We start from the raw sequence: 25,551 nt of genomic DNA, 5'->3' as shown, positions 1-25,551 counted from the left end.
ATATCCGAACCAGTGTAGTTCCTAAGATTAATGCGATCAAACAAATAAACACTACAGCTTTATAACACTGGTATAGAGTATACGCAATTAATGAAAATATCTATATTAAAGACGAAGTACATAATAAAATAAATTAGTAATAAAGTTAGATTTCATAATGACGATTGTAACTGTAGAGACAATGGTTAGAGGATTTATGCTTCATCGGATTCCTATTACGGCGATGTAGAACCAAGTTTTCGTACTTTATTCTTCGGAGGTCGTTCGAGATAAGTACTAGAAAAGTATTTTATAAATAGTTATTTATTATATATGTCGAGGAGAACTGAGTTTCTTGGCTGTCGTTTACTATATGAAAAATAAAAGTATGTGTGAAGATTTTCTAGGTACAATCGAAAGTCCTTTGACATACCTATTATAAATATGGATTGACGTTATGTATAGAGGATCTAACGATATCACCTTGTTTTTTTTGGGGCAATTTAAATAAAAACTGTGTTAGAACATTAACTTCCCGCTGTATCCCGCATATGATACGGTAGGCAGACTTGTTGATAAGACACTTCGTTGCGCACGCCCACACAAGACATTCATAATTTTTTTATTTTACCAAATTCGGTATTAACCAAAATCCCGAGTGGGACTTTCAATCAGAACACGGACCCGACCTAAATCTCAATTGCACCATATTGCTATCAAAGATTTGAACTTCAAAATATTCTCCATTGATAAATACAGTTATCCAGATTGGAGCTACGCGGGCGCTCAACTAAATTAGCTAACGGTGCGCCAGGAAGCTGCTTGAAAACTTTATTGTCAGTCTCACGGATGTAAATTTAATCTTTGAATGAAATAATTTAAATAGAAATAGAACAAAATAACGGAAAATTATTATTGTATTGTTAATAATAGTTTCATATCATTTAATGTGCTTATGGATATTTTATTTTTGCAATTGTGGCACAGCTTAGATCTCAAAATTTTAGTAAGACGAAGTGAGGGGTTAAGTTCCACCACTTCATAACTGGGCGAAAAGTGGGGAATTAAGTATTTTACATAAGTGTTTTCCTCGGCTTGAGAATATAAAAACAATACTGATATCAAAAGGTTGTTAGAGCTCGTATGAAAAAAATATTCTACTTCAATATATTAACAAGGACTTCCATTAAATCCATCCTGTTCAATTAATATTATGTGCCAAAACTTATATTTATAATTATTATTAAACTGTTAATATTATATCTATATATGTGTTTATATTAGAAAGTTACAAACATTTCTAAAGGCAACATGGCATAGAACATAGCAACCATACCTTTGCTTCTAAAACAATTTTCTTTATCAAAAGGCAAACCTGCGTTACACATCAACAAAAAAGCAGCTGCCTTCTCAAAATTAAATTCCATATTTCTTATAACCCACCATTATAAGTATTCAGAAATCCTAATTTGTGGGAAACGAATGGAAACTCCATTGAATCGTTCACCCAAATAACATAAAGCTACCCCTCTCTCAGTCTGATGGTTTTGAAGTCCATTGACGGTCTCCTTATTAGCATTCATTGAATGAATACCTTTACAAATTTTCATATTGTTTAAAAGTTAATTTCTGCATAAATAATTGCAACGAAAGGTCTTGGAAGTGTTTTGTAAGACTCCCGAGTTGTAGAAAGTCAGTTTTTTTAGCCAATTTACTATTGTAAAAGTGTTTGCTTATTAATATCAATATATGTTTTTATTTCACGTTTTTCATATGGCAGGGTAGATAAAGGTAACGCAGTGTTAAGACACTGCATTCCACTCACCACCAATTATTGAGACGTTGCATTTTGATCGACGGTACTTAACGCCGCGCATTGTCTTATTATCATTGTTTATTATTTTTAACCTTTTGATATTTTAATAAGTAATTCACGACCTTACGTTGAAATTGTTCTTTCTTCTTTACTTTCAAAGATAGCAACAACATTGCTACTATGTTACAAGGGAGCTTTTTTAGCTTTATGTCGCATATACCAGAAGAGGCAACGTAGCCCAAAGACAGAAAATGAAAATAATTAATTCCCCAAATTGAGAATCGAACCACAACCTTCGTGATTACAGCCAGACGTTGCACCCCAAAGACCACAGAAGCTAGCTATTATAATAAAATAAATATGTAATCCTAACAAAATCAGAATTTTACATTCCATAGTCATACCGTGAAAAATCTCAAAAGAAAATGCTATTCAATTTTCATCTTTACTACAATGAAAATAGAGCTTTAATTTTAATTATTAATAAAACTTGACAAATCATCACCAACAAGAATTTATATCGAACATATTATGCGTGGACACGAGTTGGATGATATTTACGTAGTAATAAGACAATCAAAAAGGGACCCTATTCCTCTAATATAGAGTTCAAAATTAGTCCAAAATATTATATAATGGCTATACACACAAGGGTACAAGGTTCTATTCCGTATGCGTAACCCATCCCTATAATTATAAGGCGTAGGGACGTGATTCAAATGAAGTAATAAGTGTATTCATTGATATCGATAATCCGCAAGAGGAGTGCGTGATCGCGTCTAACTAACTTAAGGCACAGATTAAAATAGTTATTGCAAGCAGTTTGGTATTTCTTTTTATTTCTTAAGGATATATATCCCGCATATAGCAGGGCAGAGGGAACCTGTTAACCTAGTGTTAATACACTTCGTTTCTCACTTTCCGCCAAATTCTGAAGGCATTGTGTTGAAAAGTCATTAGAAAGAGTTTAACCTCAAGAAGCGGTTTCTTACTATACATGTCTAGTATTGTAAAATTTGGGAACTAAAGCTGGGAACGGAGTGTTTTAACACTAGATTCTTTTCGCCTATTCTAATATGGCAAAAAGCGTAAAGGTATTTGTTTTATACTTACTATACAAGGTTGTCTTACCAGAATGTTATAAACTAAGTTCACCAAGAATGACGTCATATTAAATCTAATGGCTCTTGACTCGAGATTTGAACCCAAGAACTAAAGATGGATTGATAAATACATTAATAGACAGCCAACAAAAGCCTAAATCTGCACAATACATTCAAAACTGTCAATCGCACTTCGCACAAAACTCAACAAGTACCAACCAAAATAAGATAAACCGACGCATTTCAATCAAAAGGGCCGATAGGAGATACGAAATACTCAATTACCTCCAACTCCATACAATAATTTAAACGTTTAGACGTCTAACATCGATCACCGTCGTACATCATTTGTGAGCGATGCCCCAAGCCGGGGTAGCGATCGAACCCGCGCCCATCGTAATAGTCTGTCGTCCGCACTGATTTATTAAATAAAATCAACGTCAATATGATAAACGAGGACGTTAACGCAAATTCGATGCGAATATCGCTTGATGGGAACAACCAATTTTGTGTAATGAAAATTTTCAGGGTTGTAAAATATAGTTAGAGATAGGTTGTGTATCTCTATGTTTTACTTATAAAATTAACGGAGAATAAGGAGAACTTGGCATTTTAACACGCAACTCTATGTTTGTCTGTTTTAAATTTTTTCACCGATATGTCGTAATTCTACTAGAATAAAATGTATTTATTATATTATTGCGTTTAGTCACAGCTATTGACCTGGAATACGACGGTTGTGAATTCGATTCCCCCTAAGGAGAATGAATTACATTTATTTCTTCCCTCTGGTACAAGACAAAACGTATCGCTAAGTTCCGCCACTCAACACGCAATTAGACGGAAAGTGTTGAATGGATTGTCTTAACATTAGGTTTCCTTCCTCTGTTTACCCTCCTATAAGCGGGATATATGTCATTAAACTAAAATATACACATATTTCCATAATATATTGATGAAGTGAAAATTATATATCTACGTTTAAGATTATCTAATGCGGAGTAAATAATCACTAGAATCTCCCTAATCCAAAAAAAATAAAAATAATTTAAAAAAGACTATATCTTGGAACTTCTCCTTAACGCGACACAGCAATACATCTCACGCACAAACTAATCCATCTTTTCATCATAAATATCTAAATGCCATTAAAATTTTCTAACAAAAACTTATTTAAACATTTTCAAGCCGACCTCTATGGGCAAAACGATTTTGCACGTTCCACATAGAACAAAGCCACCCCCATACAGGGGATGGGGACTAATAAAATTGGGGGTGAAACCCGTGAAATGGATACAATAAATAAATGCCGTAATTAACTGCATTCATGTATCAAATTATTTGTCCGATTCGGGGATAAGGGGACAATAGAGTAAAGAAAACAAATGAAGATCTGGCGTACGGTGCCGTACCGTACTGGGTAGGGGAGGGTATTGTGAATTTAAGGTCATTAAGAAGCATCGAGTAACGTTTGTATTATGTTGCTAAATAATAATAGCTTCACGCCCTGTCGAAATTTTCGATACGTTTGAGGAAGATACAGATGGGTTTTGGGATTTGGGTGGTGAGATTTGCAAACGTTATAGTTTATATATGTAAAATCGAAATGTCACTCACTCATCACGAAATCTCAGAAACTACATGTGCTAGGAATCTTAAATTTTGCATAAGAGTTATTTATAGGACGTAGGTGCTCGCTAAGACAATTTGGAATTTGCGATATTCGACTTCTAAGGGGTTGTTTTTGAGTCGAAAGTTTGTATGAAACTTTATTACTACAAATGCTAGGAGTCTCAAATTTTGCATGGACGTCACTTATAGGACGTAGGTACTGATGCAGACAGAAATTGATAATAACGTAGTTCACGCAGGCGAAGCCGCGGGCGGGCCGCTAGTAATCTATATATTTAATTACTTATCTATATATATAAAATCGAAAGGTCACTCACTCATCACGAAATCTCAGAAACTACATGTGCTAGGAATCTCAAATTTTGCATAGGAGTTATTTATAGGACGTAGGTGCTCGCTAAGACGGGAATTTGCAATATTCGACTTCTAAGGGGTTGTTTTTGGGGTCGAAAGTTTGTATGTAACTTCGTTACTACAAATGGTAGGAGTCTCAAATTTCGCATAGACGTCACTAGGACGTAGTCATGGAGACAGAAATTAATAATAACATAGTTCCCGCGGGTGAAACCGCGAGCGGGCCGCTAGTATCAATATATGCTTATAATAAAATCATAGCTGATCGGTGGCTGCATATGAAAGATATTTAAGAAGTATAATTCCTGGGATCATTTAATACTGTAATAGGACCCAAAACAATGATTTTTAAAATTTTTGTTTGTTCGCCTAATTTAATTCAACTTGTTTATAAGTAAAAATGTATATTAAAAAAATCACCTTTACGCTGTATCCCGCGACAATAGGGTAGGCAGAGGGAACCTAGTGTTAAGACACTGCGTTCTCCACTTAAAAATGTATACAAACAAATATAAAAATATTTAATTAATGTTTTTTGACAGATTAGTAATGTAAAAAACTATGTAATTCAAGAAGCGAGGCCGTGAGCGGGATGCTAGTCTATACTAATATTAAGATGAAGGGGATACAGCGTGAATGCATTAATATGAAGCTATACAGGTTCGAACTGAAAAAAATATTATAGTATCCAATAGTCTATTTATTAAGGAAGACAGTGTTCGCCGTCAAAGTTGCCTCAGGCACTGAAAAAGTGTCACATATAACACAATTGTTAGTTGTTTCTATTTGACATTTGGACACATGGACAAAGCCGCAGGTAAAAGCTAGTACACTATAAAAATATCAACCACTGTACTATTTCACCTATACATAAATCCCACGCGAGTAGCATCCCATCACTAGATCGGAACAGCTTTATGGTAATTGTTTGCAATTATAACGCCTACGCCTACTTCGAAATAGACCTAAGACAGATGTTAATAATATTCAAAAGAAATGAAAAAATGTTATTAATATGATTTACTTGCTTATATTAATAGATAAATTATAACTTTTCAACGTCTTGCTTTTTACCGTATGAAGAAGTAGAGAAAGGAAGCCTAGTGTTGTGACACTCCGGTCTCCATTTTTTTTCTAAATTCCAAATATAGAATGTTGAAAAATAAATAAAAATAATTTAAATATTGTCATTCCCCCGAGTGAAATATTATATTATTATATTATTCAGACTTAGCAAGTCAAAAACTGCTTATTTAATTTACTTTTTAAAAAAATAGATATTTCACAATTAACTTAAGTCAAAAAGAAATCTTACAGACACACAAAAACACCAATTAAAGTTTAACTACCATTAAATCATTACCAATCTATCCACCACATTACATGTACATAGATACTTAACTACAAAAGCATATTTAACTCTTTCAATGAGTGTCGTTCAGACGGGCGGCGTGCCACTAGCGTGCCACTAGCGTGCCAGCAAAAACAAAAAGCTAACTCACGCTACAAAACGTGTCATAAATCGTAACATAACCGGGCGGTTAGCACCACAGGAATAAACACTGGCTTCGGCTGTGGGTATACTGAGTTCATTATTTATATATTCTATTTTATTTAGGTTTACGCATTTTCTCTCTAGAGGGAACTTAGTGTTCAGACATTCCGTTTTCCAGTGTTCGCCAACTTATGAGCTTTTGCGTGCTAAGCGTCGGAATTTTTTCTGCCAGAGCGGAGAAATGAAAATATGTATAATCATTCCCGGAATGGAAGAAAAATCAACAAACATAGCTTTTAGAGTCAGAGTTAGTATAAAAAAATAGTTAGTACAAAAAACAAAGGCCATCATGTCGCAGCGACACTGCCAGCACTGCCAGACTGTAAGCGCGACGGTTGTGGGTACAATTACCACTCGGGAGGCAATAAAATGTAATTTCATTTTCACTCTCTGGTAACACCATTCAGCAAGGGGAGAGTTATAACACTACGTTCCCTACAGCCACGTTATATACAGCGTGTACCCAAAAATAAAAAAAATAAAAAAATACCAAAACATTTTCCTATACATCCATCACCAACACCACCATTGTAAAACACGATCCACCTTTCATTATAGAACGTGGACGGATTTACAGCGCTCGAGTCTCTAACGTCAAACAAACGCCGCGACCGCTATTAGCTTTCGCTTCCGGAGTATCAAAAGCTGAGCTTTTTCCCAACTTAGCTTTGTAAATAAATCTGAACTCTGTTCCAACTTTAAAGCTTAGTGTGACATGGTTTGTTGTTCAGCTTTTTTTGCTGTTTTATATCTCATATATTGAAATAGGTAGCTGGTTCAATTCTAGTTTTGTTTGATGTCAATTTTATAGCAATATGCTCGGATGTAATTATATATTAAATAGCTTCACGCTTTTTGCGAGGTTGGCAGAGATGATCCCCTCTGTACACAGTCCAAGTCCAAGTCCAACCATTTTCTGTCAAGTTTTCGATATATCGTTTCTAGTTGGGTGTCGGATCAGAGAGAGAGGAGGCCAGTCGTCGTGCAGGTGTACAAGAGTGTGACTGTGTAACGCAACAGGTTGGGGGGTTCAATTACCACCCGAAGAAACGAATTATTTAATATTTTCGTTTCTTCGCTCTGGTGTCGAGGCAAAGCGCAACGTTGAGTTCCACCACTCAACACGCAATACCTTCAGAGTTTGGCAGAAATTGGGGGTTATATTAAAAATACCTATAACTATTCTTTCTTTACAAATCGAACCCCCAACCATCACGCGCTGACACTATACCGTACCGTAACAGATACATGTGTATTACAAATATTCATCAACCGCAAATCGAATAGCCGTAAGCGAATGAAATCAATCATCGTTAAATAAAGTATGCAAATAGAAAATTTTATGGTTCTCCTACATATATGTATGTGTATGTATATGTATACCCGGGGTTCGGTCACCCGGTGAGTTTACAACACTGTTATAGTTGGTTGGTTGAGTTTAAAAAACGAATGGGGGTTCATATATTTTTTTAGCGAAAGTGGTTCAGAAAATAATATCTTCTCTCTCTCTCTCTCTCTCTTCTGGTAACGAGTGCAGCGTTGTGGTCCGCCACACATCTTGTTATATTTTTTTTGCCTTGACATATTTCGCACATAGCAGGGTAAAAGAAGAAACAGGAGATCCAATGTTAAGATAATCCTTTCCATTAAAACACTTGTTTCCCATTTTTCGCCGAATTCTGGAAGCATTACGTGTTCAGCTGCAGACCTCAACGGCGCGCTTTACCTTGTTATCAGAGCAAGAAAAAAATATATATTATTTCATTTTCACGAGTAGGAATCGAACCCAAAACCCGTCGCATTAACACACACACTTGTGGCCCCGCGCCACGACTGGTCTCTATCGAGCAAATGAAAATATTTAATTATTATTTATATGTGTATTTAACGAGAAAATTGATCACAAATGAATAAAATAGTAATAGCTACAAGCTTTGTTATAATCAAACTTAACTACCAATAAATACGGTCTCATAATTTCTTTTAAACATATTTTATTGTTATCGAAGCAGTAAAGACGTGTAACGGTACTTTTTATGACGTCTGTAATTTTGAAGCCGTCATGATGCAGCGGCATAGTCTAATTGTAAGCTTGAGGTCTGGGTTCTATTTCCACTCGGGGTAATGAATAATTATCATTTTCTCGCTCTGATACAAGACAAAGCGTGGGTTTGAATTTTTACGTTCTGCTTCCATTATCAGATCAGCTCGACCACAACCATATTATTTTGCCAGACGATTTGGAGGTGGTTCAATTAAGTCTTCTCAAATCTTTTTATATAATAAATCAGTCAATCAGTTACATAGTGAGCAAGTCAGTTAGTTAGTTATTTATGCACCTATTGACGTCTCTGCATTTTGAATAAATATTAAAAAAAACTTACAAATATTACCAACATCTTCAGTAATATTTACAATAATAAGAACAAAAAAAAGACCAATTCAAAACAAAAATTAAACAAACAAACACCACAGGCATCGACTGACGCTACTCACATAATTGTCAATCACGAGAAAAAAAACACTGTCCTTGTTGTAAACCGTCTAAGTGGGCGGTCAGGCCCTTAAATCAATTATAGCATTAACAAAAAATATTTAACAATGGTAAAACAATTCAAAATATCAACAAAAGTATGTACCTATATAATAAGAAGGATCCTACCACGAATTTTACTATGTAATAAAAGAAATAATAGCTTTTTTTAGCTTTTAGTTTAATCCTAGTGAGATAGAGAGGGGGAAGATGGGAGTAAGACTTCAGCATAGATTCCTCTTTCGGCTCGTCAACTATGATCAACCTCTTCATATGTTCTCCGGGGGTCCGCATGCTTTTAACGTGACCTTCCTTCAGTATGATCAATCAAAAGTCTTCGAGTACTCAGTTCTTTAAGGTCAATCCAAGGCTGCCCCACCTACCACTTATTCATAAGAAATTTTATATATAAAAAAATATTATCGCAAGATTTAATTTTATTATAGCAGTAATAATCATTATTTATCGATATCACTCCGCTAAAACATGACAATATATGTATGCAGAACCTGATGTTTCACTTACTTCTTCACGCTTATCCGTTTCAAGCGATAGCCCTTATCAGATTTCAGACATATAATCAAATTTGAACTTTTTCTCCTATACATAAAGCTTATTTTCAAAAGCACAATACAGTTAGTTCGAAAGCTCAATATTGTCATCGATTTGTAAAAACAAATAAATGAGTTAGGTAGCTTCCGAGGGGCGATTGAGACAGATTGATATTAAAAACAGTTTCAAAATGTTCAAATAATTGCTTTATCCTGTGGACGATGATACGTGGAAAGGATCGTCGATGGTATACCATGCTTTTGTGTTCTGTTCACAAAATGTCTAAATTGTTATATGGGATTTTAGGGTGATATTGGATTATTGTTCGAGTTGAAATAGTTTGTGTTTCATGATAGACAGAGGGAACCTAGGGTTAAAGGAAACGGAGTGGTTGCCGATTTGTTACGTAATTGTCGAGATATTACATGATGAATGACGAAACTCACCGCCTTCAGAAATCGGAGAAAGCGGAAAATGGGAGACGGAGTGCCTTAACGATTCCCTCTACCTATTCTATTATGTGCGGGATACCTAAGGATATAATGTCGACTTTAACTAATTTAGTTTAGTGGATGGATTTTTTATTTTCTTAGTAGATGCGCACATCTATCTATCCATTAATTTCTGCGTTTTTTTACGTATTTTTTTTATTGTTTAATATTACTTTACTTCAGTATTTTGGTAACAAATTCACTCGATGAAAACGTTCAGAAATTATGAAAAATCATCATCATCTTTATTATCTCTTTCCCAAAAGATAGAATAATATTCAAGCTAAGTCATAGTACGAACTAAATGTAAATATATACAACATTTCAATTATAGCGAGCTCAACCAGCATACGTCTGCGGTAGGTTTGCTCGGTTAATATCTCGTTACCGGGACCGTTGCCGTCCACAAAAACCTATTAGCTACCATTTTGTAGAATCACTCGACAAAATACTATGGGTGGGTGGTTTAAATTGATTTAATTATTATGTTATTGTAATGTTATAATCAGACAGTACGCGCAGTTGTGGCCTGGTAATCCTCGCTCTGATTTGGCGTTAAGATCTGCCACTCACGTATGATATAATGTCTCGAAAATTGGGCGTTGTTTGGAGACTGGAGTATCTTCTTCTTCTCTCTATATTAGATTTTTTATGAAAATAGTATATGAAATATAAGATCTTACATATAATTTACATCAATAAATATTTTTCTCGCTTCACGTTGTATGCCGCATATATCACGGTAAGCAGAAGGAACCCGGGAACCTAGTACTATATATTCTGTTCCCATTAAGACACTTCAGTTCCCTTCTGTTCGCTGAATTCTAGAGACAATGCGTGTTGACTCGCGGAACTCGACGCGCTTTACCTCGTTACCACAGACAAGAAACGATAATTGATTAAATATTCCATTTTTTCGAGTGGAAATCGAACCCCAACCTGTCGCACTTTCGATCATATGCTTGTGCCCTTGCACCACGATTGCCCTCTTATATCAATATACTTTTCTAAAAAAATATATAAATATTAGAAAGGGTATTCTAATCATAGACCAACACTTCAGCGAAGTCATTAAGACTCAATTAGTACGCTAGAGTATCTCTGTTTTACTTCTAACTTTAAAGGCGGTTTTCCATTAAATATCATTGGAGATACAATAACTTTAGGTTCAAATACCGCTAAGGAACCATTTCCATGCTGTTTTAAGCTTTTAGCTTTTTTTTCGATCGCAAAATTAACAGACAATTTTAGATATCATGCAGTGACTTTCTTTTAAATTAGATAGTCATGCTAAAAATCCTTTCATCATACACGCATTAGCATGAGAGGACTCTTAGCATGATGATTGTGGGTTCGCACTCCGCCCGGAAAAAAAAATGTTTTCAAATTATTTTCATTTACCAGCTCTTGTAGACAAACGATGGTGTTGAGTCATTTGCCAATTTGACAATGTCTTGAAAATTGGGAGAAAGATATAGAACGCAGTGTCTTAGTGTAGGATCCTTATGCCTAACGTACTTAAAAAATGCGTAAATCTATCGAGCTTCTTCCAATCAGAGAAGAAAAAATAAAACTTATCCTTTAAACGAAATTGGAACTCACAAATAAAATTCCTCAAAAAAAACACAAACCATAGCACACAATAGCACAATCCCCACACACCCAGTGCACAACAGCCCTCACCGTCCCTGCTCTCCTCACTCCTCACTCCTCAGCACGTAACACTTAGACATGTTTATCCTGCACTAATGATCTCTGACAGTGTTGTATCAACATCGTTTGAATACTTCGTTGCGAATGCACCTTTTTCATTTTTGTTGCGTTCGTTCCTCGTTTACCCCCTCGCTCTAAACGTGATTTGCTTTACACGTACAGACAGGGTGATTGTTTATTTTTTTTATATATGCATATTAAATTAATATTATAGTCTGTTATAGTTTAGGGGCACAATCTAAGCGTGATGGTTGTGGATTCGATTCCCAATTTTTTTAAATTTCATTTTAACTATTTTCGCTCCAACCGCCAATATCTCTAAAATTGGGTGAAAATTGGGAAATGGAATATCTTAATACTACGTTTCCTCTGCCAACCCTGCTTTACGCATTATACAGTACACTGTGAAGCTAAAAGCTGTCTTTCTGTCAGGTAATCAGCATTGGAAGAGATATATGGGTGAGGAGGATGAGGTGGGGGTTTTTTATGTCCCTAAATAAAAATTAATCATTTTCATTTGATATGAATAATTTAACTAGATGCCATCTTTTTTAAAATAAGGGCCAGAAGAAAAATTATTATCAGTTGTCTTATTATTAAAGTTCAGGCGCGTTCAAAGAAAGAACTTTAAAAAAAATGTGTGAATATAAAAAGCTTAGTCAGTAGTTTTCGGTTATCTCAAAGGCTTGAAAGCAAAACGTCTGCTATCTTAGTAACAAGATACAGGTAAAGTAATAAATAAACGCTTATCAAAGTTTTATCGAAATTAGTGCATTCCTTGCTGATATTGGAAAGTAATACATTTATTTAAAACGGCATCGTGACGTTAGAACGTGACTAACTAATATTGGGGGTTCGATTCTGACACAGTGGTTTATTTGTATTTCGAATACTGGTATTAAAAGTAAATTCAATATAAATATTTTAGTAGGTACTTCATATGAAGAATAATTAAAAGATTTTGTTCAAATTCTGTATTTTTTACGCATATAGCAAGATAGATAGAGAGAACCTTCTTTAACATGTGTTGGGTGGGAGAAACCGAGAACACCAAGAAGATGAGAATAATAAAAGTATAACAATCACCATTAAGGTCATCGTGACGCAGTAGGACATCGTTTAAGTGTAAATACGTTGGTTATGGATTCGATTCCTACTCAGGGAAATGAATTATTTTTAATGCTTAAAAACTGGCTTAAAACTAAAAAAAGCGTGCCTGCTGATGCTTACTTATGACATATTATGCCAAAAATCCTATATTCAACCTTATACATAGACATTAAATAATAATCAATATTCTTGATGCAACTCAAATATTCATTGTACCAAAAATATTGCAAAATATAACAAAAATAATCTTAGAAATGTTTACTTTTAAAAAAAAGTAAAGCAAACTTATTTGATAAAAGACGTCTTGACTTTTTATACCATTCAGAATTTTACTTTTTTACTATACTATTATATTTACTTCAAAATGACTAACTCAGCCACTTTTAGCTACATTTGACAAAAAAACATGTCAGTTTTTGTACGACCATTGTTGGCTGACTGGCGATGGTTTAAGGAAGATTTATTGCCTATGATAGCTAGTTTTTGTTTTTGTCTATATGTAATGAGTTATTCTCGTATAGATTCTTTATGAAAATGGCTATGTCCTTGTTTGCTCTGAATGCTAAGAAAAAGAATTAATATTTAAAATTATATTTAAGGCTGGCGTAGGTTGTAGAGTTGATTCCAACTTGGGGTATGATTTATTTTCATTTCTACGCTTAACAAGACAAAGTGCGGCGTTATGTTCCGCCACTCAACGTGAAGTGATACGTGAAAAAATTGAGTGTCTTAATTGGTTCTCTCCGCCTATCCTAAAAAAAGCTATTAGGTAGTAGTTACTGACTTCAACTTCATTTTTAAAAGAGAAACTATCTCTGCGTTAGTCATTTCAACGGTTTTTGAGCTATACGCGGTCTCTCAAAGAAGGCCAAGGGAACCTGGAAACGTAATATTAAGACACTCCGTTCCCACTAAGACACTTCCGCTCCGCCGAATTCTGGAGGCATTAAAGAACTCAATGCTGCCCTTTTTAAAACAAGGAAATGAAAATGTTAAATATTTTATTTCTGCGAGTGGTAATCGAACACACAACCCGTCGCGTTTACACACGTTTGTGCACCTTCGCCACGCCTGGCTTCAACGAGAACTGACGTCTATAAGTGCGACAGTAATATTACAAGTGAACACTGCGTGCAATGTTATTTGAATATATAATTCAGTTAAATACTAAACCAATTAGTTATTCCTTTAAACCAATAATACCATGAATAGTATTACAAATTACCATAATATAAATGGTAATATGCATATTCAATTTCTATTGAAATTATTCTATAATATATTAATTAAATTATTGTGTTATTCTAAAATACCTCGTTCAATCTAGATCAGGTGAAGTTAGGCCTGCTAATATGAAAAATTTTGGTTGTCTGGTCATTTTACACCATCGTAGGTTCAGTTGTAGGGTAGGCAGAGGGAACTTGGGAATCTAATGGACACGTCGTTCCCTTACTTTGCGCCGATCGAGGCATTGCGTGTTGCGTACGAGCAAGAAAAAAGAAAATATTAAATATTTTACTCCCCTCCAACAGGAATCAAATCCACAACCGTCGCGTGTGACCGTAACAAAATTAATTATAAAAAAATTACAATTTGGAAGTAGACAGAGTGTTCTAACATTAATTTCTTTCTGACCCTATTATGTATAGATAAGAAAAGCAAAAAGAAATTTGTCCCGCCTTAAGCAGTGGAACTCAACACCGCGCTCTAATACAAGACAAAAGTTATTAATAATAATCAAGCTTAATATCGCTTATTGAAATTCAGAAACAGTATCAAAATTATGCAAATGCCATTACAAAATTTATTATTCAAAATATTTGTATCGGAATATATGAAATACTGTGAGAATATATTTGATACAATTATTATAGTTTAGTCTACTAACATTACCATACCATATTTACGCACTAACTAATGTTATATCATACCTACTCGGGGCTCAGGGCCAAGAGCGTATGACTCTAAGCGAGACAAGTTATGGGTTCGATTTACATTCGAGAAAAAGTTTTTTTTTTGTTTTATTATATTTTTTTTCTCGTCGTAACGAGGCAATGCTTCCAGAATTTGGCAGAAAAAGTGGAATGGAGTGGAGTGGAGTGGAGTGGAACGGGGTCACGGGTAGTCCTAGATCTATATTCAAATTATTTCATCTACCCGCTATAAGACCACCACTCAACACGTAATATCATAAAATCTAGCGAGAAACGGAGAACTGAGCGTCCTGACACCAAGTTCTTCTACCTATCTAGATATGAGCGATAAATTACAACTATTTACTATTATTTCAAAATCTAAAACACTAGCATCTTTATAATAAGTAATACTACAATACAAGCCAAAATAGAAACATTTCCATGCGAATCAACAAAAGGTCTGCATCGTTGATTAAGAAGAGCATCGCACCCCTAGCTCCGTACATCTTTTGTTCAAGCAAACTATACGTGTCATACATATATACATTGCTATGTCAGCACTACTCCTTATTTTAAAGCTGCACTTATGTTTTCATATGACTTTCCTTTATTTTTAATATGCTTTTTAGGTCAACTTTACTAGGAAAATAGAAAATTTTTAAAAATGTTTCTACCTCATCTTGGAAAAGCGCTTGTTTGTAGCTCTTAAACTATATATCCGATTTTCATCAAACGTAACTAAGAACCACCATGATGAACCAGGTTTTCGATTTAAAAAAACCGCACTCAAATCGGTTCATTAATTCAGCCGCTACTGTACTACAGACAGACACACAGACATATACGTGAAATATACAACACCCCTCATTTTGCATCGGAGGTTAAAAATCTACGAAAATATACCAAATTAGTACGTATACGTAGCTTAGGTGACAATATAATAATATGGTATAAAATAAGGCTAGAACTTTATTAGTGAAACTCTGCTATAAAATAAAATCTATATATATAAAAGGACTTGTCCTCACTGACTGAGGTAAGACGCACGCACAGCCGTAACCGCTGTGCGTAGAAACATGGAATTTGGACAGATGTTTACTTTCGTAATTTGGACATCCACTAAGAAGGGATTTTGAAAAATTTTAACTCTAAAGGGGTGAAATAGGGGTTCAAAGTTTGTATGGAAAAAAATTTAAATCGGCACCGATTTTTATAAAATTTGAAATTTAGATTTTTAAAACTATTTAATTGAACACGTGTTTCATCGTTTTCTAGAATTCACCCCCTAAGGGTGCAAATAAGGGGTTGAAAGTTTGTATGGGAAAATTCTTAAATCGCCACCAATTTTTATAAAATTTGATATTTAGACTCTTAAAAATATTTAATTGAACATATGTTTCATGGTTTTCTAGAATTCACTCCCTAAGGGTGCAAATAAGGGGTTGAAAGTTTGTTTGGGAAAATTCTTAAATCGCCACCGATTTTTATAAAATTTGATATTTAGACTCTTAAAAATATTTAATTGAACATATGTTTCATGGTTTTCTAGAATTCACCCCCTAAGGGTGCAAATAAGGGGTTAAAAGTTTGTATGGAAAAATCTTTAAATTGCCACCGATTTTTATAAGATTTGAAATTTAGACTCTTAAAAATATTTCATTGAACACATGTTTCATGGGTTATTAGAATTCACCCTTAAATACGCAAGCGAAGCTGCGCGCGTCCGCTAGTAAAGAATTAAAATCGGATAGTAAAATTGCAAAACTGCCATAAAATCAGTATTTAGTGGCAAAACAATGTACCAATACCAGTTTTTTAAGATTAGACCTGCAAAAACTTACATTATTATCTACAAATGGCGTTTATTGCTACATTAATTAAATACCTGTTTCATAAATAAAACATATCTCGCGAAGCTTTTTTATTATTTAAAATGTATAATATAAATTTGTAATGAAAATCAATTTTATTTACGTATATGACTAGTATATATGACTAGTAGATAAAAAAGTAAAAAAAGTAAAAAAAGAATAAAAAAAGCCTCATTTTTAATATTTTTGAAGTATTATTCCACACACACACCATCGGCAACCTCTACAGAGTGTTTTCTTTTCCACTCTTGCCTTTTACATGTACATAATTACCATATATGTGTATATTATAATCATTTCATCATTACCATCATCTTTAATGTATTTACGATATTTAAGCTTCATTTAAAAAAAGACAACAAAATTTCATCAATCAATTGAACATTAAGATAACATTGAAATTAGTTTTGTATAACGTAAAAGATAAATAACAAAGAGCTGTGTGGGCGTCATTTATATTTGGGTAAGTGATGGAAACATGTAAAAAAATATTAATATCAACATTTAGCTAATTTGCTTTACGTAATTTAATTTTTTTTCAGTTTTACAACAATTGAACCCGTGCCTCTTGGAAAATGTCTAAGTATCCGATATAAAAGATTTTAAAATGAAGGAAGGTGGATGACAGAGTGATGTGTCACTGCAAATCATTACTTATTTTTTTGCATATTTTAATTCATTTTATATTTTTAAAAACTACGAGTACATGTTACTAGGTTTAATAAAAATAAAAATACGGAAATGAACATATTTAACAAATTCCCAATAGAATTGTGAATGGGAACTTTTCTCTCAGCTCTTAATCTTAAAGGAAGCACGGTCCCAAGGGATAGATCAGTTATGTTATGAAAAATAAACCCATCTTTATGTTTGAAATATTAATGTTTAGTGGAGTTGTACTTAATATAAAAGAGTTGCAGTTCAAATTCTGCCTAAAATATTTTTTTCTAGATTCGAGCTTTTTCACGTATACTTAAATAGCAGTTCCTAATTTCCACCAAACTTTTTGGACAATGTTTTTTAGTTACGGGACTCCGCGAAACGCTGTATCTTATGCAATCCAGATAATCCATGTCTTCGCTCTGGTAAGACATAATATAATATAATTTATAATCATATTAATAAATTTTTCTCTCTGGGAACAAGATAAAGTGTAGTGTTGTGTTCCTCCACTCAACACGAAAAGTTTGGAAATATTGGGCATTGCGTGGGGTAAGGAATTCTTAACATTATGTTCCCTCTGCCCACCATACAATATGGGGGTATAGCGTGATACCAAAATATACTAATTTCAATATTCAGTCCAACCTTCCATGATTCCAAGATACGACTCGATCTCATTTAAAAAATAAAACAAAAAATAAATTTGAATATGTTTTAGGTAATCAAGTGATAAACGTTTTTAAGACGCCCTTATCTTAACGCTTCATAAATAAAATTAGCTAACAGCCTTTTAGCTAACTGGCCGTAGCCAGTTCTTTATAAGGTGCCGTCCGTCGATATGCAGTTGCATTTTTTGGTCCCTCGATAACTGTGTGGGCTAGAAATTTGGTTGAAAAGATTGATGCAGTGGGCGTTGGTGAGAACTGGTGGTGGTCTAACATGTAGGTCATCGTATGTTCATTTGAAAATCTAATATGATATATATATATAGGTATAGAGTTGGCGTATGACTATAAACATAATTGTTGGTTGTGCCTTCGATACCCATTAGAAGGAATGATTCATTTCTGTTTGTCGATCTGGTAGGATAAAGCGCGGCGGTGAGGTTCGCTATGCAACTCGCATTATCTAGAATTTGGGCGAAAAAAGAAGTGTCAAAACACTAGGCTAGGTAACTCCTCATCTATATATATAAAATCGAAAGGTCACTCACTCATCACGAAATCTCAGAAACTACATGTGCTAGGAATCTCAGTTCTAGTTATTTATAGGACGTAGGTGCTCGCTAAGACGGGAATTTGCAATATTCGACTTCTAAGGGGTTGTTTTTGGGGTCGAAAGTTTGTATGAAACTTCGTTACTACAAATGCTAGGAGTCTGAAATTTTGCATAGACGTCACTAGGACGTAGTCATGGAGACAAAAATTAATAATAACATACGAGTTCACGCTCGTAGTTCACGCGGGTGCAACCGCGAGCGGGCCGCTAGTGTTATATAAGGGATTTTCAGTTAAATCAAAACTTATATAGTTGTATGTATAAGACTAAAGCTAATAAATATTACCGCCGTATGTGCATTTTTTTTAGATTCGCTCCTTTCGAAACATTGCAAGTTGATTGGTTTTCAATGAGAATTGAACCCAGAACCGTCGCTTTTACAGTCAGATGCTATGCTGCTGCACCTCGAGCCATCCATTACTTCAAGACTAAAGCTATCATTTTTAGGAAACATGTCCAAAGCGCATTACAATAGCGTCTTCAACCAGATGTACGGCAAAAAACGGATCTAACCACAAATTGCTACACAAAGACCATAATCAACCACAAATTTTAAAAAAGACAAAAACCCGTTTTCATAAGACAAATTCCTACTAAATAGACAGACCTACTATTTCACATATAATTTAATATATCTAGTTAAATTCTAAGCGGACGTCATAATATCGGTAATGATGGGTGTGCATTGAAGACAAACTGTTTATTAATATAATGAGCATCGAACCTACACTTAAGTCAGCTTTCACATTAACTTTTTGTATGCCGTGGGTACTGTAATTACAGTATTTCGTTCGTATATTTGAATACTAGATTTGAGACGCTCTTAAAACTAGGTGTGGACATTCCACTGAGAAATTAGTTTATAGTACTAGAATAGATTTTCTAAATACGAAAATATGCATGCATGCAATTGAGGCCTGCATACATGCAATTGAGTGCTGCTGTAAGAGAAGCTTCTACGTACGCGATGATTATGGGTTCGATTCCCATTTTCTAAAAGAATAAAATTATTTATTGAAATTTTATTATTAGACAGGTAGACAAAGCACGCCATTGAGTTCTTCAGATCAACATACGGTGAGCGGGTGCGTAGGGAACCTAACACTAGGTTCCCTCTGCCTACACTACAATGCAGAAAAGCGTGAAGGAATATATATGGTCCCGCACTTAGCGGGGTAGGCAGAGGAGCCTAGGAACCTAATGCTTAAACCACACACGAAGTAGTGTTGAGTGGCGGAACTTAACGCTGATTCTGGAAGTTAAAACAAGTTTACATCTTAAACATTAAAATAAAAATATAGATATTTAAATAATCTATTACTATCATAATATATAGTGTTATAACACTGGCTATTGGCGATAAGTGAACATTTCGAAGCCACTAACCTAACTCCAAGTTAGGAGCGGTCGAGCTATAAAATTTCATCTATAATAGCCTGTCTGGTGTTTTGATGACTCGACTTAACTCATAAGATTTATTTAAGTAGACTTTTTACAACGTCACAGAGCTACCACCGCGCGCCGGCTTGGAATGTTGACTTCGATTGTGGAAAAACGGAATTTTATAGTTTGTTTTTTTATTTATTTATTCAAAGAGAAGTCTTGAGCCCATTGTAGCTCAGTTGGGTTGGGTAGCAACGCAACGGTGGTGAGTTCGATTCCCAGTCAAGGGAATGAATTATTTTTATTTCGTCGCTGTGATAACAAAACAAAACTATCGCTGTTGAGTTCCTAAAGCGTGTAATGTCTCGAAAATTAGACGACGAGTGTGGATCAGAGTGTCTTGACACTAGATTCCCTCTGTCTTATGTAGTGTTAAGCGTGGTGGTTAAAAATTAAAGAATAAAGGCCGATGATTGCGGGTTCAGTGATAAGTTGCAACATGCAACGTTTCGTATTCGAGCGGAATGTACAGAATGGAGTTTCTGTACTCTAGGTTCTCTCTGTCCTGCTACTATGCGGAATTAGCAATGAAGCTTAAAAAATAATAAAGAATACATTTCATTCAGTATTAAATATTTAATAAATTTTCTTAGAATAATAAAGGATCTTTTTAATATCCTTTTCTTTGTTAGATTCATAAGTTGAATACAAATGTACTTCAAGCGGAAATAGAACTTAAAATCTCTTGATGTATTGGATATAAAACAAAATAAGCCATAGTTAAGACTATTATATATACCCTATACTATATGGGATACTAGAGTGGGATATAGATTCGCGCGTATCCCACTCTAATATCCCATATTGTAGGATAAACCTAATGTAAAAAATATTTTTTAACGGAATGCCGTTTGCCAATTTCCAAGACAGCGTCTTGAGAGGCGGAGCTTAACGTCGCGGTTTGTCTTGTAATCAGATGACGAGGAAATGAAAATAACTCATTCCCCTCAATGAGATTTGAACCCATCCCGTCTACATCGTTTATGCGCTGTGCCACGATGGCCTTTTCAGTTTTTATATTTAAATAAAGAATTAAGTATAGTTTTCAAGTCATCAGTTTGCCTTATTCAATTTAATTTGTTAATTGATACTATTAGAGAGGAAAGTGCTAGTAAATTCTAATTAGTTTAAGATAAAAGTGATATATTTCGTATTGCTTGTTTAGGGCGGCCCTAGCGTTAAAATAATTACAAAGTTCAAAATTTAATTATTTTTAATTTAACTTGAAACTATCGTGGCAATGCAGCACCAATCGTGCGACTGTAATCGTGGCGGTTGTTAGTTCGATTCCCACTTAGGGGAATGACTTATTGTCATTTCCTCGCTCTGATATCACGACAAAGCGCGGCGTTGAGTTACGGCAATTACTCGAAAACTTTGACCGAAATTGGGGGAACTAAGTTACTTAACACTAGATTTCCTCTGCCAACATTTAGCAATCATATTGGTACACAGTGCGAAGAAAAAAGAAGAAAATAAAAATTAAAGTTCTCATTATATGTAATGAAAGGTACAGATTTTATATTGGCTTAGTTATTGTAGCAGTATTAATCTTTTGCTTGTAGTTTTAAGGATTTGAGGATAAGCTAATAATTATAAGGCTTAAGCTTTTTTTTTTTAAATATACCTAAGTATAATTTATGTTTAACGTGATATACGAAAAAATATATAAATTAATTCCAAATGTTACATAACGGTAAAGCAAAATTAATTAAAGAACGCTTGGACGTTATCCAATAGGTCGCAGGTTCAAATTTCGCTGCTTTCATAAGTGTTATACTTTTTAAAATTTAATTTATAATCTCTTCAAATGAAACAGCACTCCATTTTGATAATGTACTAGTCGTCGCCCACGACATTGCTTACGTCGATAATAAGTTGGAAAATCCCGTTTACCTTTTCTTAACCAATATAGTTCTCAAATTTCAATCCAGTTTCTATTTGATAGTAACAGTAAGACACTAGTAAAGAAGAATGTATTTAAGCAAATTTCTTATAATAAATTTAAATCATTTTTTTCATACTTTTTGTGTCACACTATATACCGCACATAGCAGAGTAGGCAAAAAGAACCTGGGAGCCTAGTATTAAGATAGTCCGTTCTCATTAAGACTATTCCGTTTCCCACTTTCCGGCGAATTCGAGAGGCGTTGGATGTTGAGTGGCGGAATTCAACGCCGCGCTCTGCCTCGTTACCAGAGTGAGGAAATGAAAATATAAAATATTTTATTTCGTCCAGGGAAACGAACCCACGACCTGTTTAATTTTATTCATATTTTTGATTATTAAAATAATAATAATAATCTTAAAATTATAAGCACATTATTTGTTTCCCCATTCAAGAATTCCTAAACTTTATAATATTTGATTTACGACGAGACGGGCCGTTGACAAAAACTTTTGTTTTGATAGCAGATAACGTAATGTACTTATTTATCTTAACCAAAGTGAATAAATACGAGGCCCAGATAGGCGAAGACAGATTTATAATAATTTACATTAAAACGATAAAATAACTGTGGAAAGATATTTTTTTTTTATCTATATTAAGCTAATAAATTATATAGACAGAACAAGTTGAATTCAAAGTTTGCTTACATACCTTTGCATTCGTTGGCGTCGCGCGCCGTCGCTCGTCCCCAGGGTCGGTCGAAGTGGAAGGGCTTGCATCTCTCACAGTCTCGTCCTGCAGTGTTGTGTTTGCAATCACAAGCCAGCTGAACCCCTTGGCCACCTTGGGCATCATCACCTTTCGCCGGGATACACCTGGACGCGTGCCCGTTACATTTACAACGACCCCCTACAGCAAAATCGGAGACAGCGTAGTGCTGTGTTCCAGAAGCAGCTTGCTTCTTACTGTCGACTTCATCACCCTCATTCATCATGTGCAATCTGTTAAATACAACCCTCACGTCAGTCGCTGTAACCCAGTCTTGGAGTACGGGGGATATATCAAAGTTGGCCGCACTGGGTCGTCCTTCCAAGGTGCTAAACGCTAGTCTGGCCCCACCAGAACTCTCACCGGCCAGCCTGTGTGAATCTGAGCATCTGGCTTCCTGCTCGTTGGCGGCTGTCACCGTCGCTTTGTTCGGACGCCCGTACACGCGCCTACACTGGCTGGAATAGAATTGGAATGGTTGCCAAGTGACACCGTAATCTGCGCTCTTGTATATAGCCACTGAGTCTGGACGCGCGGCTTTCGGACAAAATTGCAAACTAACGTAAGTCAGCTCATACTTCTTGCCCAGGGACAGAGTAAGGGACACGTTGTCGGGAGGGGAGTCGTAGGAGGCGGGTGGGAGAGCAGAAGACCTCCAGCAGGTAACATCGTGTGGGTTGTTCAGGTCAGTCAAGAAAGTAGGCGGGTTCCGTTTATCTTGTCGCGCTGCGTCACAGACTCGGCAAGCGTTTTCAGGGTTCTGGTCTCCAGGTGGGTCACAAAGTCGTTCAGGGCCTCGTCTCCCGCAAACGGAGGAAGCGACCACTGGGTTTCCGAAGGCTGCGTTGACAAAATCAGGGATACACCGCCTTGGGCGTCCGTCCTCGTAGCATGGGTCCGGCGGGGTCGCCGCCAGGGCAAGGGCCGCAGTGGCAAGAAAAGCCACGGCCACGGGCATGTTAACACTCGTCACTCACTCGCGGAGCTCGCGGCAACACGTGCGCACCAGTTGGATGCCGCCGGCAGACTAACGCGGGGCGGGAGCTTACGAGCTTACGGTACGACTTTGTTAGTGAAAGTTTTTTCTTTCGCGGCACTTGGATTTTATCTATTTAATAAAATTTTATTATTAAAACAAACTATAACAGTTTATAAGTTGTAAAACGAACTGAACGGTGTACGAATATGAATTTTAGTGGTCGTAAATAAAGTGAGGTTTTGGAAATGGGGCTCCACATTTACCACAATAATATGTATAATGTTTCAAATATTAAAATACAATCGTATTAATGAAATTGAATAAAATATTAACATTTTGAATGTAGCCCGTTACCTATTAAAATAATTAACTGGTGTTACCAGTGCTCTTACAATTTAAAAAATATCCTAAAACTTAGTATATGAAACACCTTTATGGTTAATTAGTTATCATAAACAATAATAAAATTTAAAAACAATAAAATGAAAATCTTTGAAATAATAAAATATTATCTAACATATATAGTTTAACTTTTAATGAACACGTATGTTATTTGTTATAGTCTGGCTGGCTGGCAGGTCCCGGCGCACCCATACCTGAATTTAATTCTGTTTGGTATTTTTTACACGACTACACGGAACTTGGAGGGTTGCCTTTGATAAGATTTGTCCGTCTGTCAGTTTGTCCGTAACCGCATTACCGCATTGAGGCCATTCTTTTATATTATTACCCTGGCTAAGCTTTTGTGCTATTTTTTTATTGTTTTCTGCAACTACCTCTAGTTTAAGTACTCGCTCTGTTTTATAATTAGGTTAAAATTTTTGATAGTGTTATTTAATTATTTTTTTTGTTTCCCGCTGTATCCAGCACATGGCAGCCATGTCCAGAGAGATTGCAATAAGACTTGGAGATTGCAATAATTGCAGAAAGATTATTATTTATACACGCATTTGTTATATGGAAACCATTAAATAGTCTACCCCTAAATAATTATATTAAAAACAATATAAAAGCTATAAAAGCAAAGCTTATTTTTTTTATAAGTTTTCTATAAAGCTTTTATAAAAGCATAGCAAATAAAATTAAAATTCCATACTATATGTCTTGGAGGAATTTTAATAACTCTATTGTATTTAAGACAAATGGTCTTAGCAGATACAATAAAAGGAGTCAAAAAGAGTTTTGGAGGGCGACAGAATTGATGATAGGTAGTTGAAAAATATTGCACATCTCTAAGCAATTATTTTTTTATATAAATATAACTGTATCCCGCATACAAGTATAACAGGGTAGCCAAAGGAAAATTAGTGCCTATACACTCTTTGTTCTCCACTTTTCGCTCAATTTGCTCTGTATTCTTACCAGTGAGAGGAAATTAAAATAGTTAATTCTCCTTCAGAAAATCAAACTGCCTCAGTAAAATTTTATTGGTTTTTATTCTCAGTTTAACCTACAATTAAAAAAAAACAACATGGTAATAAAAAAAAACAAACAAACAAATTAAGAAAGGTTATCGCTTTTATGAAAACAATAAAATATTCTTAAAACATAATTTAGAATATTAATGTTCAAATAAAGAAGATTTCTTACAAGACACTCGGTTATCTTGATTTATGCGTCTCAGTGACAGCTCTCTCTGAAACAACGTTGAGATTATAATTTTATTTGGCCACCTCGTTGTCGATATACTGTGAAATAACTAAAAAACAAATAAATGCGGCGGTTATCGGTTCGATTCCCGATCAAGGACATGATTTGTTTAAATTTTTCACACTCTAGTACTCTACTAGTATTTAGACAAAGCACGGCATTTAATTCCGTCATTCAACATTAAAGTATATGTCAGACACAGCATGAAGCCAAAAAAAAATAAAAAAATAACTTTATACTTTATCCTGCATGTA

At 34.9% G+C, this 25,551-nt stretch overlaps 1 protein-coding gene across 2 annotated transcripts in view; it reads right to left on the bottom strand.

Moving 5' to 3' along the window:
• The window catches only part of LOC146537457 (netrin-1-like), a 133,650-nt gene extending 109,966 nt beyond the window's left edge, over positions 1-23,684 (bottom strand). For both annotated transcript variants that reach the window (XM_085188897.1, XM_085188896.1), the window contains exon 1: positions 22,612-23,684. In XM_085188897.1, coding sequence (XP_085045023.1) covers positions 22,612-23,626 — 1,015 coding nt within the window. In that variant the 5' untranslated portion in view covers positions 23,627-23,684. The remainder of the gene's footprint in view (positions 1-22,611) is intronic.
• Between the last annotated feature and the right edge of the window lie 1,867 nt (positions 23,685-25,551).

This window comes from Heliconius melpomene, chromosome 7 (genome assembly GCF_056956725.1).
Source record: "Heliconius melpomene rosina isolate 202511_hmr_F chromosome 7, ASM5695672v1, whole genome shotgun sequence".
NCBI lineage: Eukaryota > Metazoa > Arthropoda > Insecta > Lepidoptera > Nymphalidae > Heliconius > Heliconius melpomene.
Note: the sequence above shows the minus strand (reverse complement) of the source record. Positions and strands in the feature narration are given on the sequence as shown.